The following is a 27,980-nucleotide window of genomic DNA, read 5'->3' on the forward strand; positions in this document are numbered from 1 at the left end:
AGAAATGTATAAGCTCTACGAGTTCTACAAACAGTGAGTTATAAATAATTTACCATGTCTCTGATTTTTAAGTTATATTGGAATATTTCCTGTTTTTCTGTATAGGTCAAGTCTTCACAGTTGCTGAAAGATTGTGGTGGATGTGATGTTTGTTAAGGATTTCACAGCCAATTTTTTTCCTGAAGCAGTCAATGTAATGATCAAGAATGTGGTTTTGTCCACTCTGTGGGGTCCAGTCAGATGATTTTTTTTTCTTATGCTTGTCAGCAGGGACGTAGTAATTGTGAGTAGTGTCATCATTATTGTGAAAGAATTCTTTGACATGGAGTCAGTGGAAGAATTTTTCTAGTTCTACATGTTAGTATTGTATCAGATTTGGTGGTAGGGCCTGAGAGAGTACAGATAATTCAGCTCCAGTGAGGGGTAGTCTTGATAAACTGATGATGTTCAAATGTTGTGCGGTGTCCATGTGGTGGGTGCTGGTGCTCTGGTTTCTCCCGGAGGCAGTGTTCTGTGGGTAGTAGAATAGTGGTAGTTGGTTCCATTTTTTTGTTTTTGTGATGGCGGTCCTCAGGTTTTTCTGATGGTTGTTTTGGATTTCTTGAATCATTTCCAGCTAACTTTCCTGGTTTTCCTTTCCTCCCACATACTGGAGGAATGCACCAGAGATGAAAAAGCACCCATGTGAAATATAAGGTGCAATGTCAGCTAGGACAAAACACCATATAGGGAGGGACATTTAGGTCTGACACAGAAAAATGTGTAAGGACCAAAATCTCTTCTTAATGAGAGATCTATGCTACACATCTTATTCACTAGTATTGAAGTATAACAGGGAAAACAGGCCAGAAGACAGCAATGAAGCATAAAAAATTACAAACGGGATCTTGCAAAAAGATTCAAGCAGAAGGACTTTGAAGCACTCTGGTGTTTCTTCATGACCATAAGGAGAATAGTTTTAGGGGTTGTATTTCCAGCTCTCTGCATACTATCTTAAATATGCAAGCCCCATTAAATGTTAGTGAGAGCTGTGACTCCAGTCCATGATGCAAGGTAACAAAAGATTACCGCTTTGTGACTTGCAATACGAAGAAAATGCGCACTACCATGAAAATATGTATAGCCAACGTTTAACAACTATCAACTTTAATAAGGATCTTAACCGAAGACTCACTGACTCGTTCACTTAACTCGTTAACTCTCGGAAGTTTTATATAAATTGTATTTTGAAAACAAATTATTCTTATTAGGTATAATCTTGTGGTTAGGCACAGGACTAGGAGACATGACATCTTCATTCTGTTCCTGGTTGTCAGAAACTTGTGTGACTGCACGGACTCACTTAACCACTCTGTCTCTGTTTCCCTATACCTCACAGGAGTGATGTGAGACATCGTGTGAATGAAAATTTTTATTTAGCTGAAGCCTACTGCCACAGCAATGTTTATTTCAGAATTTTTCACAGCAACAGGTAGCAGTCAGTTCATCTTTAACAGTAAAAGGACTACCCCTCTGTTGCCTTTGCTTATTTTTGAATGAGCAAACAATGGATTCATTGCTTAATCAGCAAGGTGTGCAGATTAGCCTGGTAATCTTGTTAGCCAGTGGTAAAAAGACAGGTAAGATTTTCTACAAAACGATTCCCTGGAAAAGAAATCAATCTTAAAAGAGAAATGGAATTTATAAAAAAAATATACATGCTTGTCTTCCATTTACACAAATTGGAATCATGTTCACTCTAATAATATAAAAAGAAGAACAGGAGTACTTGTGGCACCTTAGAGACTAACAAATTTATTAGAGCATAAGCTTTCGTGGACTACAGCCCACTTCTTCGGATGCATATAGAATGGAACATATATTGAGGAGATATATATACTCCTCAATATATGTTCCATTCTATATGCATCCGAAGAAGTGGGCTGTAGTCCACGAAAGCTTATGCTCTAATAAATTTGTTAGTCTCTAAGGTGCCACAAGTACTCCTGTTCTTCTTTTTGCGGATACAGACTAACATGGCTGTTACTCTGAAACCTCTAATAATATAGAGCAGTGGTTCTCAACCAGGGGTCCAGGGCCCCCTGGGGGGCCGTGAGCAGGTTTCAGGGGGGCCTCTAAGCATGGCCAGCGTTAGACTTGCTGGGGCCCAGGGCAGAAAGCTGAAGCCGCACTGCATGGGGCTGAAGGCTGGGGCCCTGAGCCCCACCACCGGGGGCTGAAGTCAAAGCCTGGGCAACTCAGCTTTGCAGGGGATCCCGTGGCATGGGCCCCAGGCAACTTCCCTGCTTGCTACCCCCTAACGCCAGCCCTGGCTTTTATAGGCAGAAAACCAGTTGTTGTGGCACAAGTGGGCCATGGAGTTTTTATAGCAAGTTGGGGGGGGTGGGGGCTCAGAAAGAAAAAGATTGAGAACCCCTGATATAGAGAGACTTCCCAACAATTAAAAATTAGGCTTGGGAAAGGCTTCTGGGAGAACTGGGAGGGCACTGTAGTAGCAAGTTTTGATTCTTATCATGAAGCCTGAACTGTTTCACCATTTTATTTATGAACTCTTCCAAGCTCTGTCCACACGAAGTTGCATTCTATCAAAAAGCAAGCACCACACATTCCACATCATCTTCCTCATTCTCCCATAACTTCTGCAGACTCTACTAATAAATGCTAAACTATACAAATGACCTATCGATCGTTATGACATCACGCACTCCAGTGACAGAAAATGCTGATTCATTGCCAGAATTCAGTAAAGACAGTTACCTTTTCCGTAACTGGTGTTCTTCGAGATGTGTTGCTCATGTCTATTCCACAATAGGTGTGTGTGCTCGCCACATGCACTGGTGCCGGAAGTTTTTCTCCTAGCAGTACCCGTAGGGGAGCGCCCTAGCGACCCCTGAAGTAGCGCCTCCATGGCGTGGTATAAGGGGCACTGCGCGCTCCCCCCACCCTCAGTTCCTTCTTGCCAGACAACTCCGACAGAGGGAAAGGAGGGCGGGATGTGGAATAGACATGAGCAACACATTGCGAAGAACACCAGTTACGGAAAAGGTAACTGTCTTTTCTTCTTCGAGTGATTGCTCTTGTGTATTTCACAATAGGTGATTCCAAGCTATATCTGTTGGAGGTGAGTACGAGTTCACAAACTCTTGGGACGGAGAATGACCCTGCTGAACCCGGTGTCCTCCCTTGTCTGAGAGACAATCGCATAATGTGAGGTGAACATGTGAACTGAAGTCCACGTGGCAGCCCTACAAATGTCCTGAATGGGGACATGGGCCAAAATGGCAGCCGACGAGGCTTGCACCCTAGTCGAGTGCACCTTCACAATTGGTGGCGGAGGGATTCCCGCCAGGTCATAACAGGTACAGATGCATGAGGTGATCCAGTTGGAGAGCCGCTGAGTGGAGATCGGCTGACCTTTCATGCGCTCGGCTGAAGTGATGAACAGTTGTGAGGACTTTCTGAATGGCTTAGTCCGCTCCAGGTAAAAAGCCAGTGCCCGTCTCACATCAAGCGTGTGGAGGCGACGCTCCTCACTAGACGCATGAGGCTTGGGGTAGAGGACCGGCAGAAAAATATTCTGACCCATGTGATAGGCGGAGACCACCTTTGGGAGGAATGAAGTGGGTGGACGGAGCTGGACCGTATCTTCATAAAGCACCGTGTACAGGGGCTCGGAGGTCAGGGCCCTGAGTTCGGAGACCCGCCTAGCTGACGTGATAGCAACCAGGAAGGCCACCTTCCACGAGAGGAATGACCAGGAGCACATGGCTAGCGGCTCAAACGGGGGCCCCGTGAGACAGGCCAACACCAGATTTAGGTCCCACTGTGGGACTGGGGGCCTAAAATACGGGAAGAGACGATCCAACCCCTTAAGGAATCGGCCAGTCATAGCATGGGAAAATACCGTGTGGCCCTGCACCAGCGGATGGAAGGCCGATATGGCCGCCACGTGCATCTTGACTGACGAGGGCGCCAGGCCCTGGGCTCTAAGGTGAAGGAGGTAGTCCAGAATAAGCTGGATCAGGGCAACCACCGGGGAAACGCCCCGCTTGTCCGCCCATCTGGAAAACCAAGACCATTTTGCCAAGTAGGCTCAGTGCGTGGAGGGCCGCCTGCTTTCTAGGACGCGCTGAACCCCTTACGAGCATGTCCTTTACTCCCGACCTAACCATTGAGCAGCCATGCCGTGAGGTGGAGTGCCTCTAGGTTGGGGTGGAGGCGGCGGCCCTGGTCCTGGGAGAGCAGGTCCAGGAGGGACAGCAACGGCCACAGCGGGGGGACTGCCAGGCCCGTGAGGGTCCCGTACCAATACTGCCTGGGCCATGCCAGGGCAATCAGAAGGTCCGGGGCCTTGTCCGTCTTTATCTTTTCCAGGACCTTGCTGATCAGTGGGAACAGGGAAAAGGCACAGAGAAACTGGCTTGACCAGGACAGGAGGAAGGCATCGGAGAAAGTGCCCTGTCCCAGGCCCCCCGCCCCGCTCCCCGGAGCAGAACCGGGGGACAGCGACAGTTCTGCCAAGTCGCGAACAAGTCCACCTGGGGAATTCCCCACACTCGGAAAAGTCTGTTCACCATCTCTGGGTGCAGAGACCATTCGTGCTGACAGGAGAAGTCCCTGCTCAAGCGATCCGTCCGCGTGTCTGGGCGCCCGGCAGATGGAAGGCCTGTAGGCAGATGCTGTGGGCTATACAAAAGTCCCACAGCCTGAGGGCTTCGCTGCAGAGGATTGGGCCCCACCTTGCCTGTTGATGTAGAATTTCGAGGCCGTGTTGTCCATAAGGACCCTGACCACCCGGCCCTCCAGGTGCGAGCGGAAGGCCATGCACGCCGGCCGTACCGCCCTGAGCTCCTTAACATTTTTGTGTAGGGTCATATCCCGAGCCAACCACAGACTTTGGGTCTGAACATTCCCGAAGTGGGACACCAGTTCCAGTGACGGGGCCCTGCCCTGAATGGGACCCCTTGGAGCATGTTTCTCGGGGAGGACCACCACTGTAGGGAGGTGATCACTGGCTCGGGCACCGTGAGGACTTTGTCCATTCTGTCCCTGGCCTGGGAGAACTCCAAGGCCAACCAGAGCTGGAGGGGCCTCATCCTGAATCTGGTGTGACGGACCACTTTCCCTCTTGGTCTGAGGCTTAAACGACCCGCAAATCTTGCAGCGATTGCTGAGATGGGTTTCCCCCAAACAGCGTAAACAGTCCGCGTGCGGATCACACACTGGCACAGATCACCTACAAGTGTCGCATGACTTAAAACTGCCCGGGTGCTCTAGCTAAACTAAACTAAACTAACTAAACAACTAACTAACTACAGGTACCATACACTGAATAAACAAGCAGTTTTGGGGATGAGCTACTACGGGTGCTGCTAGGGGGAAAGCTTCCGGCACCGGTGCACGTGGCAAGCACGCGCACCTATTGTGGAATACACATGAGCAATCACTCGAAGAACTACTACACACTATGATACTTATTGGTGGCCCATGAGCAGGAGGATAGCACAATCCTAGCCTTTCTAACTCAGATATAATGAACTAAAAGTATAACTACTCTAGATCAAACTTGAATTAACCTAATTCCAACATTTACTTTCCTTCCTCTTCCCACCCGTAACAGTCTAAAAATGATAAATGATCTAGGCAAACACTAGCCCTTATGATTTCAAGGCTGTATACAGTTACAGCTAAAGTTGAACTTCATGAAATGCTTACAAGTAATAGTAATATGGAACCTAATTGGAATTTCCTCCAATTGTAAACAAAAGAATCACAGCTAAACAGTATTTGCAAAATTTTTAAACAAAATTTCATTTCTAATCCAATTAAAGAACACTGGCTAAAACATTTTCTGTTCACTTAAATAATGTCACAGGGTTAAAGTTCAAAAGATGGACAAATATTTTCCCTTCACTCACCTGAAATGGAAACCAGCCTGCTAAGACACATTACATGAATATTCAAACTACGTAACATATGGACACTTTTACTTGAAATTTAAAAAAATTATATTAACCTAAAATTCTTTCTATTCAGCAAGTGTGAAGATTTGACCTATACAGAAAAACAGGAAATTTACCAGTACTACTTAAAAATCAGAGACATGGTAAATTATTTATAACTCACTGTTTGTAGAACTCGTAGAGCTTATAAATTTCTGCCTATATTTCTCCTTCTTACTCTTTTCAAACCTTTTGTTTCTATGTTTTGGATGGACTAACAGTTTCCAGATGTACAGTATGTAGTCTGTCTTCTGCCAAAACATCTTTCTGTAGTGCAATAGTATCATTTATTGTAGGATACTACCTCTAGGACTAATATTTGGTATTGACAGCAGCAGGAAAACCAGTAGAGGGAGCATGATTGTGGTTCTATGTAACACCTTCATCCTAAATTATGTAGGTGTTTCAATATCTTTGTACAATGGCTAGTATATAAGATCCTCAATCCTTACTGGTACTTCTAACACAAAGAAGAAATAAGCATAATTACACATGGTGCTTTCACGAACAATCCTTTGTATATCTTTGTAGCAAGCTTAAGCTAAAAATTTATTTATTTTATGAAAAGCGTGTGTCAAATTGTATGTGCATCTAGAAAATCTTGACAGGTACATTACATACATTGAAAGACTAAATATAAAAACCACAGCCTTCTTAAAAACATGCATTTAAAAAACTTAAAATTACACCGCAAGTTGCCATATTCAGAATGGTATGACTTAATTACTGACATTCTCAGTAGACAAAACTATGCATGGTAATTCAAAATAAATATAAATGAATGGAATAGATAGCAAAGGTAACTGGCCATTTATTTTACATCTCTACCGACTAATGTATGAAACTGATTTCATACAAAAAACCAAGAACAAAACAGCAAGCTTTCAAAGAAGCATGATAAAGCTTCAGAAACTGCAAGGTCACTGCAATGGCAGTTGTACAGAGCTCTATAGGAAGGACTCTAAAAACTGTAAGTCAGCAGCCCTCAGCACTTAGTACAACAGACTGGATGTGTTCCAGCCAAGCAAGTCAGGCATCAAATGAGTGCACTGTGAAATAGATAAGGAGACCACTGTCCCACCAATAAAAATACACAGTGCAAATTCTTATTCTGGAAACAATAAACTGATTAAAGCTAAAAACATACAAAAAGCCAGTATCACACACCAAAAGAACTGTGGTCTTTGAAACATTTGCAAATAAGCTACAAGCTTTACATTCTTAGTCCATTTGGTTAAAACACTGGGAATTTATACCACTTTAGAGTAATATAAATAGAAAATGTGTAAACATCAGATAGAGTAGGCACATGACGGCTATTAATCAAATCCATATCGACAAATCCCAAAGCAACAAACATTAAACCAAATATGAACTATTTTTATACCTGAATACTGCTGTTTAAAAATATCTCTGCTAGAAAAAGAGCATATAAGAGACCCTTTGCATTTAAGAAACCCACAACCGAATGAAGATGGCCAACTAGTGAGTTTTCCCCATTCTTAAAAGCCCTACTTTAAAAAAGAAACAATAGATGGCTCAGTTAAGTGTTCTGGGTTTTTGTGGGATTTTTTTTTTTTTTTGAATCTGAAGATTAAACTTTCCCCAAATAAACAAAGTGTACAAAAATGCCATTTGTTAAATTCATAGAGACAATACACTAGTAGCTGAAGCATACAAAATAGGACATGGATAATATTTTAGACTACATAGGATTAGTAACGATTCATGTTATTTTGTGTCTCAGGCCAGTTCTCAAATGTGGATGTGTTTGGTGTGCCTGCTGGAGAGTGTTGATATCTGTGACATAGCCTACAGGTGTGTTTACTCTGGTAGCTTTTCCTGGATGTCTAATAGACCATATGTGTTTAATTTCTACCGAGACAACAAATGTCTAATTGTTAATGTTTTAACAAAAGATTAATAAAAAAATGGGCAGATATTTGTGTCATATTAAAGAGGCATCCTTTTTAAAGTAAACTATGACCATTATGTCCCATAGCAATGGAGACTGGAAACCTAGCTAGGAAAGGGGGAAAAAAATTATAGATTCATAGATTCCGAGGCCAGAAGGGACCATTGTGATAATCTAGTCTGACTTCCTGTGTAACACAGGCTATAGAACTTCCCCAAAATAATTACTAGAGCATCTCTCTAACCTCTCAGGATAGGACAAGAAGCAATGGGTTTAAATTGCAGCAAGGGCGGTTTAGGTTGGACATTAGGAAAAACTTCGTAACTGTCAGAGTGCTTAAGCACTGGAATAGACTGCCTAGGGAGGTTGTGGAATCTCCATCACTGGGGATTTTTAAGAGCAAGTTGGACAAACACCTATCAGGGATGGTCTAGATAATATTTAGTCCTGCCTTGAGTGCAGGGGACTGGACTAGATCACCTCTCGAGGTCTCTTCCAGTTCTATGATCTTTTTAAAAAAGTCTGATCTTGATTTTTAAATCATCAGTAACGGAGAAAACACCACATGTCCGGGTAAATTGAACCAATCATTAATAACCTTACTGTTAAAAAATTGCCCCTTATTTCCCGATTGAATTTGTCTAGCTTCAACTTCCAGCCATTGGATTGTATTATACTTTTCTCTGCTGGACTGAAGAGCCCATTATTAAATATTTGTTCCCCATGTAGGTACTTACAGACTGTAAACAATTCATCTCTTAATATTCTCTTTGTGAAACTAAATAGATTGAGCTCTTTGAGTCTATTAATATAAGGCATAGTTTCTAATCCTTTAATCATTCTTACTTCTCGTCTCTGAACCCTTTCCAATTTATCAACATCCTTCTCGAATTTGTGGATACCAGAACTGGACATAGTATTCTAGAACTAGTCGCAACAGTGTCAAACAGAGACTCTGTTTATTCATCCCAGGATTGCATTAGCTTGTTTGGCCACAGAGTCATACTGGCAGCTAGTATTTAGTTGATAATCCATCACCACCCCCAAATCTTTGTTTCAGAGTCACTGCTTGCCAGAATAAAAGACCCTATTCTGTAAGTATGGTCTATATTCTTTGTTCCTAGATGTATATATTTATAGTTAGCAGTATTAAAACACACATTGTTTGCTTGCTCCCAGTTTGCCAAGCAATCCAGGTTACTCTGAATCAGTAACCTGTCCTCTTCATTATTTACCACTTTCCCAATTTTATCAGTGATAATTTTATGTTTTCTTCCATTCACTGATAACACTGGAAACACACCCGATCGATAATGATTTTCCATTTACTATTACATTTTGAGACCTATCAGCTAGCCAGTTTTTAACCCATTTAATGTGTGCTTTGTTAATTTTATACAGTTTTAGTTTATTAATCAAAATATCATGTAGTACCAAGTCAAGTGCCTGACAGAAGTCTAAAAATATTATATCAACACTATTACCTTTATCAGCCAAACTTATAATCTTACCAGAGAGGTATCAAGTTAGTTTGACAGGATCTATTTTCCATAAACCCATGTTGATTGGCATTAATTATATTATATTACCCTCCTTTAATTCTTTATCAGCCACTCCATTATCTTGCCAGGGACTGACATCAGACTGAAAGGCCTATAATTACCCAGGTCATCCTGTTTACCCTTTTTAAATATTGACACAACAATAGCTTTCTTCCAGTCTTCTGGAACTTATGCAGTGCTCTAAGACTTTCTGAAAATTAACATTAATGGTTCAGCAAACTCTTCAGCCAGCTCTTTTAAAACTCTTGGATGCAAGTTATCTGGACCTGCTGATTTACAATGTCTAACTTTAGTAGCTTCTGTTTAACAGTCTCCAGAGATACTAGAGGAATGGAAAGAGTGTTATCAAATGATATGACTATATCATCAGTTTCTCCCCCAAATTCTCTTATTTCAGGGTTGATGGTGATCAGGAACATAGAAGAGGGTCAATATTGTGACTGACCCTGGTATATTGGGATAAAAGTATATGAATGTCAACATGTGTATTTCATGAAAACAATATTTGTATCTCATGAATTCTCGTCCCCACCTCAATAAGGAAAATCAAACTATATTAGCTCCCTTACCTTCATAATGTTCACCAAATCTGTCTGATAGTAGCGATCCTGGTGTGCATTAGCAGCTGCCAAAGTGAGAAGGTAGTCATTCCTCGCATGGGTAGCCTTTGAATTACACTCGGACCGTCGTGCTTTTAACTATATTTAAAAAAAGGGAAATCAAAATGTAAGGCAGCTGATGTTGTACTTTTATACTATGAGCAAAGCATTAAAAGATATATGGCTTTAGATGGGTTGTTATACTTGTTGCTGCTTTGAATAACATTTCTATTATTTGCATATATACTTTATATGATTTTCAGTAGGCAAAATTCCAGCACACATCTGTGAATGGCTGAACAGATTCATCATGTGCTTGTACTTGATTCTGGGGAAACATTCTGTACCAACTGGCCAATCGTTATGAAGACAATATGCCTGATAAAACGTGAGGCCTCTCTAGATTCAAGATAACATTAGTTATGGTGTCCCATGAAAGTGACATAATACTGTACTATAGTTTTACTGAGTAGATAATTTATTCTTAAACTCACCTTTACACTTGCCTTCTGTAAGCTTATCCTTGACTGAAAGAGACTAAGCTTGGACCTGTATTAAAAGTCAATAGAATAGATTAATATCAGAAGTTGTCTCTGGGACAGATAGGGACACAAATGGGCTATCTGATAAGGGAGAGGTTTTCTTTTGGGGTTAAATAAATGCAGTAAAATAATTTAATAGCAATTTTTTAGGCTAAACATTTTATTTTTATATTTAAGAGTAAAAGTTAGGGGTTTTAGGAAGTGGTTACACATGTTGAACAAGCTCATTTGCATAATCAGCCATCTTCACTGCATATTCTGAAATGTTTTGCTCAATCTTACACTAATTTTCAAACAATGATTAAATACAACACGGCAGAATGCTCTGGTGGCAACAGGAACTCACAAAATTCTTTTGTTGTTTGATGCTTAATGACTATTTGAAAGTCTTCCATTTGATAGCCAGGGTTGCAAACTTGAGCTACTTGCCTTCTAATGGGGTAGCAATGTAAAATCACCAGCAATCCACTCAGGTAAGGTTGAGTGAGGTCTGCCCAAAAATAATTTTTTAAAAGCAGGCGTTAGCCTAATTTTGAAACTTTGATCATGGGATAGGAATAAGCTTTTTTGTGTGTTTTTTCCAGGTTAATCATTTTTAAAAAAGCCAGAGCCCATACAAGCATCTTAAGAACATCAGGCTTATTTGCAATGAGGTATGAAGGAAAACTTAACTAAAATCATGAACACTTGAATTTTGAAACATTCTGTTTATACCATAGCGAGAAAAAAAATTGTGAAACAGACAATATGAACAAATGTTTTAAATCAGATAATATCTAAGCTTTCTGAAAACATATTAACCCTGAAGAGGTCAAAACAACCAACATTCTCAGAAGTAGGGAGGGATAGCTCAGTGGTTTAAGCATTGGCCTGCTAAACCCAGGATTGTGAGTTCAATCCTTGAGGGGGCCACTTAAGGATCTGGGGCAAAAATTAAGTACTTAGTCCTGCTAGTGAAAGCAGGGGGCTGGACTCAATAACCTTTCAGGGTCCCTTCCAGCTCTATGAGATTAATATAATATATGTATATATATACACCTATTAAATAAAACATTATCCAATAACTGTACATTTTACCTTGTGTTTTACCTCACTTTATGAGCAACAGGCATCCATAAATACCAACCAAGAAGATGGCATTTGAAATAGAGTAAAATAACAACAGCCTTTGTTCTCTGTTGTACACAAAGAGAACATTACACATTGTATTTTGGTAGAAGTGAAGCATCCTTCCATAGACAAAATTATTCCTGGTTAAAATAACTTTGTTCAATTTTTTAAAAAGCTTTCTAAAATTTCATATGTAAAACTGATAAAAAACACAAACTTTTAGCTATATTTGATTCTGATGATGATGATGATATGATATATAACCATACCATCCCTACTGATAAATACATCCACTACCCTCATTTAACTTCAATACAGTTTTCCCACCAAGTCTACATTAGAAACTGAGTCTATATTAGAAACTTTAGCTGGGACAGTAATGTTGGCTAGAGTTTTTTAAATTACATTAAAATATTGGCAAAAGCCCTAGAGTATATAAGGTTGTGCCAGCATAAGAGGGCTTTTGCTTTAAAGTAAAACAGGATAAGCACTTTTGCCAAGCTAAGTGTTGTGTACACTAGGAGGGTTTGCCGATATAGCTATATTAGTTTAAACCTGGCCTAAGTCTATTCTAAAGAAACTACTGTGATTCAATGTTACCACAAAAAGCCAATGTGCAAATATTGACTGTTTGGTATGTCAGGTGGAGGACAGAGTAAGAAAAGGGATTCCACAATGACTGGTAGCTTCTATACTGGTTTTAATAAGACCTCTGTCCCCAAGACACAATAGCTGTTCTATTTTAAGCAAAAAGACAAGGAAACACTGGGTTTTGAGCTGCCAATCGAGGCCACGCAGACCCCTCCCCCCGAGCAGGCCTGCCGATCGGGGGAGAGGAGGCAAAGAGGGCAATTGCCTGGATGGGCCACAGGGCTCCTAGGTGCCTGCAGGGTGGTACCAGCGGCAGTGAAGGCAGCCAGGCGGGCCTGTGGAAGTCCTGGCTGTGCCGGGAAAAGAGCGCACCCAGCAGCACAGCTGTCAGAAGCTCACTGGGCACCAGCCAGCACAGGCGTAGCACCGCCCAAATGTCAGACGGACCTATCTAGGGCGCCCATCGACTGTTCTGCCATGGGCAGAGCCATCCCTAGGGTACGGTGAATTGAGGCAACCGCTCCGGGCCCTGTGCTTTGGGGGCTCCCGCTGGCCGGCGTGATTGGCCAGCGTGGTTGGTCCTGGAAGTGACGTATTCTTCACTTCCGCCCCAGGCCCTGGGCCTGGAATTGCTGTCAGCGGGCCTGCCCCCTGAGTAAACCCCAAGGGAGGGGGTCAGGAGAAGGAAAGCTCTACAAAGAGTGTTGGGCCCCCTATTGAAAGAGCAGGTAATTGGCCTCCAGGATGCAGGTCTCAAGCAGATCTCCTTGACCATTCAATATGAATGCCCTCTGCTTTCACAGCAACTTCAGGGCCCCTGGAGCACCTTCCAGCTCTCTGGCAACATGGCTGTAGCCTGGCTTTCTCCACCCACCACCGTCTCTGGCATCCCCCTCAAGGGGAGCTACACATTAAGGAGAGGTTTCTGGGGGAAAATTAAGATTGCCTCCGGCTTCATTAAAGCCCTGTTGGGCTTCCCACAAAGATAAGAATTCTTGGATTCATGGAGTGCTCTCTAACCATGCCCTTTTACTGCCCACACTTTGAAAGTGATTAATGGTCAGTACTGTTACTCTTATATTATTTTTTTTAAATTGATGTGTTGCAAAAGGTATCCACAGGAACATTAGTTAGCACCATCCCAGGTGAATTAGATTGTTTCAAGTTGTGTTTTTTTCTGTAAGATTTATGAATGGAGAATGATACAATCCCTTACTCGTGATAAATAAAATATTTTACATTTTCCCTGCTTTTTCTAAGTTTTACACTTGATTGTTAGATGACTAATTGCATAAAGCCGTTTAAATTGTTTATAACATTCATCCAAACTTAGCTTTCCAAAACCCTCATACCACCAATATTTTGGATAACTTTCAAGTTCCAATTAGAAAACAAAATATGCAAACGAAAAGCTGAAAAATTATGTCAGTAAATTCTACTATAAAAAGGATATCTAGAATTTGATAGTGTTTATGTTATACTCCCAGCCTTCATAAATTGCTCAATTAAGAAACTGGAGGAAAACAGCACTGTATACACAAGGCCAACTATTTGTATAAATCTGATGCAAACTGGATTTTATCCGCATGCAGAAGCAGGCCTTCTGCATATCAGTCTGTCATTTTAATCTTTACAATACCAATGCGAGACCGGGCCAATTCCCCTAGCTCAACCTTTGATCTTCTGAGGAAGTGGGTGGACAGTGTATGATATTTCCACCCCCTCCAGCTAGTGTATGTCACCACCTCCAGAACTTTCCAGTTCCTGAATTGTGTGGAAAGAGCTCCCTGAAGAACATTTTTTTCTAAATAACTTGTTCTTAAAAATTAAAAAGAATAAAAGAAAATATCTCAAACTTTAAGGAGAAGTGAGTGGGCATCCTTTTACATTACCTTATAAAACACCTGTAACAGGTAATTTCTTTTTAAAGATGCCAGGTACACAACTTTGCCATTCTTGGAGAACAAGTTTGAGGGATGTTTAAATAAAAAAAAAAAGTGATAAAATTGCAACAGGCCAAAACCCAAAATGGAAACATGCAAGTTATGTGTTTTAGTGAAAGGAAGGGTAAGATTACCTCCACAGGACAAGAGGTATGCGAAAGCTATAACCTCAAAGATATGACCTCATAAAAGCAAAACAAACACTTCCCAAACAATATTCAACTGTGAAGCAAGATGCATGCTTGATCAACAGGATGTATCAAAGCAAAGTAAGGCAAACCTCAACACAAGCTTATTCAGAGCTAGTATACTGCTCTTACAACAAAACTGAGTGTAATGATTAAGGCAAACATGATATTTACACACACATATTTAATTACAGAGTTGCTATTATAAGAACATACTTGGCCTCAATATCGGCTTTTTCCCTCACTGCATGAGCCATCTGTTCAGTCTCAAAGTACTTCTTCTTGCTCTTAGCTAAATCTTTTACTGTCTCTTGTAATTCAGCCTGGATCTTTGTCAACTGGTCTACACACTGCAAAACAGAATACAACAAACAAGCTTATAATAGAATTAATATCATTGTACTATTATTGTTCAATAAATCTTGCACAGATCCATATGCTCTACAAGTTCTTTTAGGTTAACTATAGATTCAGTCCACCTTTTAAAATGAATCAAAACAAAGAACCAACATCTTTTTATCTCAACTGCTTTTTAAAAAAAAAATATCAGCAACTATTTAACTCATAATGTTTAAAATATGTAGTGTTGTTGTAGCCGCGTTGGTCCCAGGATACTAGAGAGACAAGGTGGGTGAGGTACAGAGGTGAAAGTAAGCTGGTACGATCCGGTACAGCGTACCGGCAAGAGCCGGTGTGCTGGACCGGACCAGCTTCCCCAGGCGGCGATTTAAAGGGCCTGGGGCTCTCGGCAGTGGCTGGAGCCCCGAGCCCTTTAAATTGCCGCCAGAGCCCTGCTGCCAGGAGCCCTGGGGCTCTGTCGGTGATTTAAAGGGCCCAGAGCTCCGCTGTGGTAGCGGCAGCTGGGAGCCCCTGGCCCTTTAAATCATCACCAGAGCCCTGGGCCGCTACCGCTACCCTGGGGGATCCGGCAGCAGGGCTCCAGTGGTGATTTAAAGGGCCCGGGGCCCTTTAAATCATCGCCTGAGCCCCGCTGCCGGAGCTCCGGAGTAGCAGCGGCAGCCAGGAGCCTCTGGGGCTCCTTTGGCAATTTAAAGGGCCTGAGGCTCCACTGTGGGTAGTGGCAGCTGGGAGTCCCTGGCCCTTTCAATCACCGCCGGAGCCCTCAGCTGCCGCTGCTACCCCGGGACTCCGGCAACAGGGCTCAGGCGGTGATTTAAAAGGCCAGGGGCTCTGCCACGGTAGCGGTATCTGGAGCCCTGGGCTCTTTAAATGGCCCCTGAGCCCCGGGGCTCCCAGCCGCCTCCGCAGCTGATAGCTCCAGCGGTGATTTAAAGGGCCTGGGGTCCCAGCCTCCTCTACCGCAGCCGGAGCCCCTGGCCCTTTAAATCTTGATTTAAAGGGTCCGGGGCTCTAAAGGCCCTGCTTCTTCTGGTTGAGGCCCCACCCCTGCTCAGGACTCTAGTGTACGGGTAAGTCCTTTAAGTTACTTTCACCCCTGGTGAGGTAAAATCTTTTATTTGACCAACGTCTGTTCGTGAGAGAGACAAGTTTTCAAGCTTACATGGAGCTCAAAAGCTTATCTCCGAAAACCTAAAGAAGAGCTCTGTGTAAGCTCGAAAGCTTGTCTCTCTCACCAACAGAAGTTAGTCCAATAAAAGACATTACATACCTCACTCACCTTGTCTCACTGTTTAAAATGTTATACTTACAAGATTTTTCACACAACGCACAGTCAACCTGTGGAACTCCTTGCCAGAGGATGTTGTGAAGGCCAAGATCGTAACAGCGATCAAAAAAAGAACTAGATAAATTCATGGAGATAAGTCCATCAATGGCTATTAGCCAGGATGGGCAGGAATGGTGTCCCTAGCCTCTGTTTGCCAAAAGCTGGGAATGAGAGACAGGGGCTGGATCACTTGATGTTTACCTGTTCTGTTCATTCCCTCTGGATCACCTGGCATACTGGCCAGTGTCAGACGACAGGATACTGGGCTAGATGGACCCTTGATCTGACCAAGTAGGGACGTTCTTATAAAAGCTCTTAATGGGGAAATTAGTTGCAATAACCCAGATGTAGTATGGAAATGCCAAAGAAGGGATATGGAAAATGACTTAAAGACTGGTGACTTCAAGCAAATAAGCATAACTACTCTTGTACTTCTGTAGCTTAAGCGATTATAGAAAGGACTCTATCATTTCTAACATTGAGGATAAGCACCAAAAAGGTAGCACTAACAACTGTAAATAAATGCAACTGTCCCTAGCCTCTGTCTGTCAGAGGGTGGAGATGGATGGCAGGAGAGAGATCACTTGATCATTACCTGTTAGGTTCACTCCCTCTGGGGCACCTGGCATTGGCCACTGTCGGTAGACAGGATACTGGGCTGGATGGACCTTTGGTCTGACCCAGTACGGCCATTCGTATGTTCTCTTCCATCTTAATTTTTAAAAGGTCACAAAGGCATTTCATACTCCCACTATACATTCTTGTTCCCAACTTAACCAACATTCATTTAAAACCATGCACTGCAGTATAGAAAATACTTTTACAATAAAAGCCATTTTAGAATGTGATGTGTGTAAGTATCAGTCTACTTGACAGAACACAGTGAAACAACTTGCTTTCAAAAAGCTAGCACAAAAAAAAAATCATACTAGTAGAATACCTGCAAAATTTGAGAATCTCTTTCCTTTTCCCCCAAAACTGAAAGCAGAGAAAAAAATATACTCTCTTTGAATCCAAGAAATACAATGGATTAATTCTGAATTGTTAAATACTATTTTAAATGGGTTTTTTTTCCTGTTCCAAGCTGCATGTTAAGAGCTTTCCAATGCGTAGGGTTAAATCAGAAATTACCATCAAGCACAAAGACAACTTTCTTCATACCTAAAGCTTAAAAAAATTCATAGCTTTTCACGGAGAGGTGAAATAAAAATGTCTCTGTTTGCATGGGTAAAATATAAGAATATAATCAGCATTGATAATGTACATTTTAATCGGACAGAAAACAGTGTGTGGAGAAAAAGAAGGAACAGCAATGAAATTGTTCAATGGGAGAAAACACATACTGCCCCAGAAATAACTCAGACGACATCAATGCCCAGAATTATATCCTGCTTCATAAAATAATAAATCCATGTTTTTATTTTCGTTTAAACACCTGTTCAACCTCGAGTAGGCAAGATTTGCACACAAATATTACAGTATATCAGTTCAAGTCCACTGATATCTCTGAGAATCTTTTTCACTAGTTTCAACAGACTTTGGATCAGACCCTATATGAACAACCCTATTATAGTAAAGCATTATGCATCTTCTCATTTATATGCAAACATTCTGACTTGTCCTTTGAATGCAGAAAAAACGTTATAACATTAATATCTGAATTAAAGTTTCGATGCCACAGTAGGACAATCTTAAAAATGTATTTTTCTGAGACTCATTATTGTACTCAAATGCTTTCTACATTTCCTTTTTCACTATACTAATTACCAACAGGCTGTTTTGTAAACCCATGTTCTTTCCTTTATAATCAGCCTGGTGTTACCCTTTAAGTGCAACAATCCAATGATGTAACATCATACTTTAGTTACATATTGTTAAAGGCAGAACAGTTAACAACCATTTAAAAAAACCCCAAAAAACTATTGCCTGTCACCTGTAACAGTTACTTGATACAGATTTCAAGATCTGCTGTTATTAAATGTTAAAAGGTCACGTATCCTAGTACAAAGTTTCGTCAAATTATACCACCCTCCTCTCAATACTGGCAGTTTTCAAATTCAATTTCCTTTCTGGTTGAAATCTGCACCGAACACGGGTGTAAGGAAAAAGTTCTATCAGTTCAAGAGAAAATATCCAACAGCAACAAAAATCCCAGGATATGTACAATCCTCTCTTCAAAATCTGGCGAGAATTCAAGTGCCTAGCAAGGGATTTTTAATGTATCCCTTCTTAACAGAAATCTGTTCTCCCACTAATAACCTGAGATTTCCTTCTGGCTAGTGGAAATGAAAATATAGTCTGTTCATATTAAAACCATCACCTCAAATGAGCAGACCAATGAAGTATTGGGGGGAGGGGGAGAGAGTTGTATACCTTTAAAAAATTATTTGATTTTAATATGTATTTGAACTTTACTGCCCAGTAATCCTAGAGAAAATCTTTGAAGAGCAATGAAAAATGAGTTTAAGTTAAAATCTGACACTGTACTATGTAATCTCAGAGGAACATAAGAACATAAACAGAGAAACAAAAAGGCAAAGGTACTTAATCAGCATCTCAAACTGCCTCTTCAGGGGGTTTAATGAAGCTAATGTAACTAACTCTATCCGCACTAAATACAACATGATTTCCTCGAGTTATAGACTAATTCAAACCTGCAAAAAACTGTTTACAATTGGGAAGAGATGTGTGTTTTTGTTTCATTTTCTCTGTATTGATGATTTTTACCTCTATGTATACGCTTTTGAGACTCCTGCATCTAACCTTCTAACTATTAAACTTTACAGACTTTTATCTGAAGTTGCCTGCAATTGCTCTAATTTAGCATGATCAGGACCCAGAAAAATCTGAGGTGAAGTTTCTTGTTGAGGGTCTCATTATCAAGGAGGTAGAAGGTTGGGGGAAAAGATGTAGTAGATAAGGCAGCATCTCAAGTGTCACTGTTTCAAGTTGAAATTTACTTTGATGCCTTCCAGTATGGTATCAGAAGTGCTTTACCTGCTCCAGATCTGAATTTCACTAGGTTTTTTAACCAGGACAGAGGTCAGAAATATCATAAGAACAACTGTGTGCTTAACTCTGTTCGGAAATCCAAGAAAACAACAGGCTCCCAGAAGATTATGTTGTACTTTACCCACATTTGCACTGTTTAAAACATTAATTTTGTTATGAAAATATTTAATTATGCTCTATAGTACATGCTTATTCTGAGCTATACAAAAAGTACAATGATCCCAGGCTACCTCAGACTGGAAGTACTGCATCATTCCTCCAAGGACTTGTCCCACTAATTCAGAAGTGGTGAACAAATTCCAGAGGGAGCCACATCCAGCCCTCTTTAGCCAGAAGAACAGTTATCAGGGCTTAAGGGTGAATGGTGAGGGTGAAGTGACAGAGAAAGGGAACTCTTAAAAATACTACTACAAACTTTTAAAATAAAGACCTCCTTTCCTACCTCTGCCATTGGTTCATAAACTCCCTGTATTTATGGAAGCAGTAGCAGGAGCCATTTACCAAACTAATTAAAACATGAGAAATTACCATAATATTTGTTGGAAAACCCCACAGAAAAATAAACACATGCAATAAGAGAGTTTGAGCTCCAGAAAAATCAATATTTCACATAGTGGGTGGACCACTACAGTAATCTCCTAAGGAATTGGCAACTGAGCTTATGATGAGACATACATCAGTTTATACCCCACGCATCTGGAGAAGTTACAGCGTGGGATGTCAGATCATTTTAGCTAAGAACACTGCAACTCTCACGTCTTTATTTGAGAGAGAAAAATACAGGCTCTGGAGTACTCCGAATTAAACATGACAAACGCCCTATGATCAAACTCTGGGAAACAATGTAAATAAAGAACTTACCTGTCGTCCCCCTCTAAATGAGCAACATTCTTGTTAGATGGCAGACTAAACATTTTGAACCACAAGCAGTTTTTTGGACAGTTGCAGTACGTGTTCAAACAGCACTCCCTCGACTTGACCTCCTGTCCCCCCTGCCTTTGGCCTATCTTATAGAGAGCACATCAGAAGGTAGCATTTTTGGTAACTTCTAGACACAAACTGCTCATTGCAATGCTGATATTTATACTCTGTGCTCCCTTTTTAAAACATCATTTTAGCATTCCTCAAATTACAACTACTCTCACCCCAAACTCCACTGAGATCCATAATTAACTTCTCTTCATAATACACAGCTCATTAGAACATGAAAAATATTCAGCCTTAATGAACAAGAAGTGCTGTATTTAAAAAGACATTTTAGATAATTTATAAAAGCAGATTCCACATAAGGTTTGATTAAAAATATATTGAATACCGAACCGTTCTTGCTGCATATGTTAAGGTGTAAATCACATTAAAATTACAAGTTGAAAGCCTGTGCATTGCATGGGTGTAATCTGTAAAGTCATGTGTGTAAAAAAGCCAAAAATGGTTGATAACGTAAAAACTGGATGGTAACAGACTGTTAAACCCAGCAATGATTGAACCTGGTGATATTCTAAACAAAAAAGAGATTGCAAACATGCTTGTAGCTGTTTCCATCACATCACTCTTACTTTACAGACATTTTAGGCTGCAGAGTGATACAGTGACAATTCCTGGAATCTTATTATATCGCTTTGTAGTAATAAAACATTTTAAAATGAAAGTCAGTTTATTTTCTCTCTTAACTATAAGAATTTTTCTATACAGATTAATGCCTGAGACTGCCTCTGGTACCAACTTTTACAGGATGTGACTGAGTCTTCTTAGGGTGACCAGATGTTCCGATTTTATAGGGACAGTCCCGATTTTTGGGTCTTTTTCTTATATAGGCTCCTATTACCTCCCACCCCCTGTCCTGATTTTTCACACTCGCTGTCTGGTAACCCTAAGTCTTCTCCACTTCCATAACATCTTTAGGAGACTGCATATGCCACTCCCTCAGGTTTAAAATGCACTGCAACTTAAAATCAGAAGCTATTCCACTGAAAACTCATTTGGAAAAAGTCAACACCACTCCCAAATAGGGTGACCAGATAGCAAGTGTGAAAAATCGGGACGGGGGTGGGGGGTAATAGGTACCTATATAAGAAAAAGCCCCCAAAGTCGGGACTGTCCCTATAAAATCGGGACATCTGGTCACCCTACTCCCAAAGCAGACTATTTTTTTCTATATTTGTGTCACTATTGGATCAATTCAATCTGATTGCCAAAGCATGAAGTTAGATTTGCAAAGGAATTTACTTAACTCTCAAGTAGGGTGACCAGATGTCCCGTTTTTAAAGGGACAGTCCAGTTTTTTGGGACTTTTTCTTATAGAGGCGCCTATTACCCCCCATCCCCTGTCCCGTTTTTTCACAGTTGCTATCTGGTAACCCTACCCTCAAGTCAATTAAAAAACTTCATTCTGGAATATTTAGTCTATTATTATGAATAACTGGTTTAATACAAACTAACGGTTTAACTTCTACAAAGGAACACAGCTGAACAGGCAGAAACAGGTATACAGATTCTTTCGAAATATTTCTACTGCTCTACAATCCCTACTAGTCCTGAACAACACACTTATAAAAGCAATAACTCTCAACAAAGAATACAAAGAAAAAAGAGAGAAAATACCTTTTTTAACTGTTGTTCCTTAAAGCACCTGACTGTCCTGGCAGGTTCAGAAATGAGGTTTTTGTAGTTTTCACAGATATTGAGCCGCGATTGGGCCACCTGCATTGTGCCTTCTAGAAATGATTTCCAAACTGGATACATGCTCCTACAAACAAACAAACAAACAAACATTAAAAGATGGTGAGAAAGGGAAAAAGGGAGACAGGAATATTTTACTTTTACTACTACTAATAACTTATAAAACACTGTTAATGTATGCACTGCTTTACAGAGTAGGACACTCTTAGTGGCTGGCTTGCCCTCGCAAGGAGCCTTTGCAGTTTCCTGAGGCATGCGCGGGCAGAGGCCTCTGCTCTCTCAGCGCTGGGGGAGCTTGGGAAGCTATCTAGGCCACCAGAAGTTTGGGTCCCTACTGCTCCTGGGAGTCGGTGGCGGATCCTTTAAGGGGCTAAGGGCCCCAACTTGGGAGGCTGGTCCATGTGGCTCCGAAGTGGCAGGGCAGCCCGAACTGGGCCTTGATGCCTCATGTCCTTTCTTGCCCAGTGCCAGGGAGCCGAGCTTCTTCATTTTATTTCTGGGCATTGGTGATGGGGAGCAGTGCTGAGCGGAGCCCAGTGATGGGGGTGTGCTGTGCACCAAGGACGATGTACTAGGCGACTCTTGGCGGGACGGCTTGGAAGCGAGACGAAGGGCAGCCTCCATGAGGCGAGCCCGCAAACGAATATCCTGCTCTTTCTGAGTCCTGGGTCGAAAATGTTTGCAAACACGACACTTGTTCTTCACACGTGATTCCCCAAGCACTTGAGGCAGCTGCTATGGGTCACTTACAGGCATAGGCCTGTTACAGTCCGCACAGGGCTTAAACCCGGGAGACTGGGGCATGCCCTGCCTGAGGCGAAGTCCCCACTGGGACTCTAACTTCTGACTCTTAACAACTACTTAACACTGTAAACAACTATTTACAAGGCCCTAAGGCTTGAAGTCAGAAGAGAGGAAACCACTAGCCCTTGCTATGCAAAGAAAGGCACACTGACTAACCACCACGGGGGGTAAGAAAGAACTGAGAGACATAGGGCCAGTGGTGCCTGATATAAGGACACATGAGCGCAGCACTCAAGAGAGCACCACAGCCGGCCCTATGGATACCGCCAAGGAAAAAATCTCCGATGACCGCGCACATGGGTGCGTGCACATCTACAATGGAATCGACATGAGCAAGCATTCAAGAACATTAATTTCAGCTACAGAAGAAAGGGTTCTTCATTGTTGTGTAGAATAATTACACAAATTGGCAATGTAAACAGCTATTTAAAAAGACCCAATTGTTAAATTACCTATAATCACTTCGCTCATCTGTTTTTATTCCAGGCCAATCCTTCTTTAAGTATTGACTAGCCAACTTCTGAATGCCCTATAAAAAATAAATAAAAAGACTGTGTTAAAAACAAATAAGAGAATGTACTATAAAAAGGAGTTGCACTATAATAATCTTATACAAATAAAAAAATCTGACATTTTAACAAACAACCCAGTAATCTATAATTTTAATAAACTAATGTAATATACAACGATTCCTCTTTCCACGTATATCTTTTTATATTTTTGCTTTGTATTGGGGTATGTTGATTCACTTTATTTGGTTTTATGGCAACGTTATTAGCTTTGTTTTATACATACTATCCTAATCACTTTGTAGACAAATAATTCGTTAGAATATTCAACATGGAGAATGTGTGTGACTAAAATAAATAGCATGAAATACATATAAATTCAGATGTTACGGATTAATAAAAAATATCTACTGTAATTATACATGTATAAGTTATCCTAATACAATAACAAATTTCTTATAGAAAATATAATAAAAAGTATACTACAATAAATATGTAACTAAAAACCCCTCAGCTTAAAATCAGATACTGGAAACAAATTTCTTTAACTGAGTTCAGACCTACAAGACACTGAATGCCCTCAACTCTCATTGAAGGTAACGGGAGTTGAGGGAGCTCAATTCCTGACAGGATCAGGCCCTAATTTACAGTATAAATTTAAATGCCTATAAACTGGAGATTGAAACATACAGTTTACTTATAATTATTTATGCTGTTTACTTTCTGCAACTCTCATCAATGACATCAGTTTCATTTTCAGGTTCTCAGTGAAGCTATGTTTGGTTTGCAAACACTAAAGGGGAACCTCTGGTATAAAAAATAATCACTTTCCTTGTAATTTAAAACATACGGAACCATTTATATAGGTCTTATTGCATCTTTTAATGCAATCTAATTTTTGGACCAAATTTGATTCACAGTATCCTTTTAAATGTAGAAGTGGTCAACAGATTGGAGGAAAGCAGCTAGAGAGAAGGTTTTCTTTCCAAGATTTCCATCCCTCAGCTTCTGAACCTGCTCAACAGAATGTGTTGACTTTTTACTTGATTGTTTCATGAGTTGAGTGCCATAGGAAGAATAAAGTGGCCAACAGAATACATGCCAACTCTGTTAGTATGTACAGACAATGGGTTTAATGAAACTAGTGGCAAAACTTCCTGTGGCAGCTGATATCCAGCATGATAAAGGCCAAATTACTGAATGAATATTAAAGTTAAGAGCACAGTTAGCTGAAAATTTATCAGCTACTTAAGACAATTCATGCGTAAGTTAAATGCAACAAATAATTATTTTGGATGCACAGGTAAAACAGAGCATAATTTGGCTTGCAGATATTCTATTGCTGATGATGCATGAGATAGAAACAAACTTGAAGGTCAGAGAGCAGCATGAGGTTGTTGAACTGGTGATTTATTTCTGAACTGAGCACACACGACATGGAAATCTGTGAGGCAATATGAATGTAAAGCTTCAACAGTTTTGAGCAGGGCTGTCAAACGATTAAAAAAATTAATCACAATTAATCACAGTTTTAATTGCATTGTTAAACAACAACGGAATACCAGTTTAAATTCATTATAAATATTTTTGGATGTTTTCCTACACTTTCAAATATATTTATTTCAATTACAACGCAGAATACAAAGTGTAAAGTGCTCACTTTATATTATTGTTTTTTATTACAAATATTTGCTCTGTAAAAAAAAGAAAACAATTCGAAGCATGAAGGAGCACAGAAACATTTAATGTATCTGGCATGTAAATACCTTGCAATGCTGGCTACAACAGTGCCATGCGAACACCTGTTCTCACTTTCAGGTGACATTGTAAATAAGTAGTGGGCAGCATTATCTCCCATAAATGTAAACAAACTTGTTTGTCTTAGCGATTGACTGAACAAGAAGTAGGACTGAGTGGACTTGTAAGCGCTAAAGTTTTACATTGTTTTGTTTTTAGTGCAGTTATGTAAACAAAAAAAGTAATTCTACATTTGTAAGTTGCATTTTCATGATAAAGATTGCACTACAGTACTTGTATGAGTTGAACTGAAAAATACTATTTCTTATCTTTTTTACAGTGCAAATATTTGTAATAAAAATAATACAAAGTGAGCACTGTACACTTTGTATTCTGTGCTGTAATTGAAATAAATACATTTGAAAAGGTAGAACATCCAAAAATATTAATAATAAAATACCAATTCAAAATAATTATAAACAGTGCGATTAAAGCTGCAATTAATTTTTATAATCAAGTTAATTTGTTTTGAGTTAATCGCTTGAGTTAACTGCAATTAATTGACAGCCCTATTTTTGAGTCATTTTTCAGGATAGAACCACACTTAAACAATATGCCCACTGCAGTCTTTACGCAAGTGGGTCTTTGTCTGGCTAGCTGGAAGAAAAGGTGGGAAGAGATGGCATTTATAGGGATGGACAGGAAGCAGTTTGGACCAGGTCAGGACAAGATCATTGCATTTGCCCTTCCTGCTGACCAGAAGAGAGGCACGTATTTATATTGTATGCAGCCACAGAGAGGCCCACTTTACCTCAATAAGGCTGGCTGTTGGCAAAATGTGATATCAAGTCAGTTTTTCTATTACTGCCAATTCATCCTTCCAATTTTAGCCTGTTGGGTTTCTGTTTTGAGAGCCAGTTTTATTTCGAAAAGTCACTTCCAATGGGATTATCCATCTCCAGCTCACTATCTGAAAAATTGGCAGTGGTGCAGGAGTCAGTATGGAAGGGACATGGTTATTGGATAAATTGGATTCAAAAATGATTTGAAGGAAAACATCACTTATGGGAGCTGAATAAGGTGGGTTTGGGGCTCCTATGTTTTCTCAGCAGGCAACCAACTCCCTCCTTTTCTTGGCCTCTTAAGGGAGCCGAGGAAGGGTTTGGGGCACCTATGTCTGGATCAGCAGGGACCCCTGCACCATACAGTTTGTTGCCGGGTACGCCTAGATATTATACGTGAATAAAACTGCAGACTAACTAAACCGCATCCACAGCTTCCTGACTTTCTTCCGATGTGGATGGACCATGTCAGTTCAATCCATAATTCTTTTACAAAAAATTATAAACTAGCAGTTCAAATAAATGCAACATAATATACCTTTTTAGAACATTTCATATAAAAACAGTAATTGCTGTAAGCAAATGTACTATTTTCAGCTAAACTAGTACAGTAAGTTCACATTCCTATTCAAAAGGACACATTCAGTAAATAGTGCAAGATCTTCCTTGTTCGTTTCTCAATGACACTTGCTGTTTTGCCTCTCAAAAGATCACCAAAACAAAGAATACCACTGTTCAGCTCAAGCTGGGAAACCTACTGATTGTTTAACCTTTGGCCCAGTTAGACTTAGCATGCAGTCTAGGAGTGTGCTCAGTGCTTGCCCACAGGTCACACTGCGCTCTTCATTCAAGGAGTTGAGATTCTAATGTTTAAATTCGTGAAAAACCATTAAGAGACGTCATAACTGAAGTCTACAGAATTGTCTGACTTGTAAATGATGTATCAAAAGGTTCATTATTTATCATTTGTATATAGTTTCATAGAGATGGATGGCTCTTCACTGGACAAATAGAGATTCTCTACAAGAGTTTACAATCTAAGGGCCTGAAGCCCACTGAACTAAATGACCCCATTGACTCAATTAACTTTGATCAGAGCCTAACTTAAGATCATTAGGTCATGTTCATAATTCTAGTGACCAAAGCCAACAGTATCTGAAATATTATTTAATATTTATATAATCAAAGCATTGAGAAGCCCTATTAGGACTGCCACAACACTGTGCAGGCACTATACAAACACACACCGTGCAAGCCATAGTTCTTGTTTCAAATACATCTTACAATCTTAGAAATATCAAAGCAAGTTTTACAAAGATACACTATTAAAGTCTATATTTGCAAGACAGAACTTCCCAATCTGCATAAAAAGAACAATAAAGCTATTCAGAAAAAAGTGACTGCTGCCTTTCATGAAGCCGGCTTCACAGACAGAAGAGGTTTAGCTAACAAAATCCAAGTGTACTGGATCCATAAATTAATCTGCTGTCCCACAGGGATTATTACTGGAACAGTCCATTTCTACCAGGGTAGTATCTATCATAGCATTTGCATCAGATCTTCAGTAGATTTTAGATGGCTTTAACGATAAGATTTGAGTCAGTTCCATTTATTCATAAAAGCCTTAAGAAAACACATTGGTTTCATGAGCAAGGATTACAATTTCTAATATGGGGGAGTAAAAACATTATAATGGTGTCAATATAGAGTGAAGCACAACAAAAACCAGGAGTAACCTCTGCTTGCAACATGTTGAAGATTCAAATGTGCAGTGCCTGGTGACTTTCAGCTTCCAACTTCCTGGAAAGCAAACTCATTTTTTTAAAATGACAAACATAAAATTGTCTAAGCCTAGATTTCGAAGCTAGAAAATCCCATGTACATTTTCAATACTGGCTCCCTCTAGCAAGACACTTATCCTCTTTGTGTCTTGGTTTCACCCTCTGTAAAATGGAGATACTATCATTTTTCAATTCTTCACATCATAAATATGCCAATCTTTCCCTTTGGGAGGAATTGTAAGACTTTATGAAGTACAGAGCTTGAAAAAATGCCATCTATTAGCCAGAGGGCAGTCTGAACAATGTGGATTAACCATGTGAGGTTACCCAGGGTAATGCCTGTACTAGTTGGCATATTAGGGGTTAAGAGCTCAATGCAAAATTCCTTCTACTTAAAGAAAACAACATTAGAATATCTACAAAATAGAAAGGCAAACTGATGTTTAATCTATATCGGAATAAATTTCCAGTGCAGTC

General features: G+C 40.4%; 1 protein-coding gene across 9 annotated transcripts in view; it reads right to left on the reverse strand.

Annotated features, from left to right (window-relative positions):
• FCHSD2 (FCH and double SH3 domains 2) overlaps positions 1–27,980 on the reverse strand; it is a 254,725-nt gene that overhangs the window by 92,762 nt on the left and 133,983 nt on the right. For all 9 annotated transcript variants that reach the window (XM_065581771.1, XM_065581770.1, XM_065581772.1 and 6 more), the window contains 5 exons: positions 23,087–23,163; positions 21,753–21,897; positions 14,669–14,802; positions 10,573–10,627; positions 10,049–10,177 (listed from right to left, as the gene is read on the reverse strand). In XM_065581771.1, the coding sequence (XP_065437843.1) occupies positions 10,049–10,177; positions 10,573–10,627; positions 14,669–14,802; positions 21,753–21,897; positions 23,087–23,163 (540 nt within the window). The remainder of the gene's footprint in view (positions 1–10,048; positions 10,178–10,572; positions 10,628–14,668; positions 14,803–21,752; positions 21,898–23,086; positions 23,164–27,980) is intronic.

Source organism: Chrysemys picta, chromosome 1 (assembly GCF_011386835.1).
Source record: "Chrysemys picta bellii isolate R12L10 chromosome 1, ASM1138683v2, whole genome shotgun sequence".
NCBI lineage: Eukaryota > Metazoa > Chordata > Testudines > Emydidae > Chrysemys > Chrysemys picta.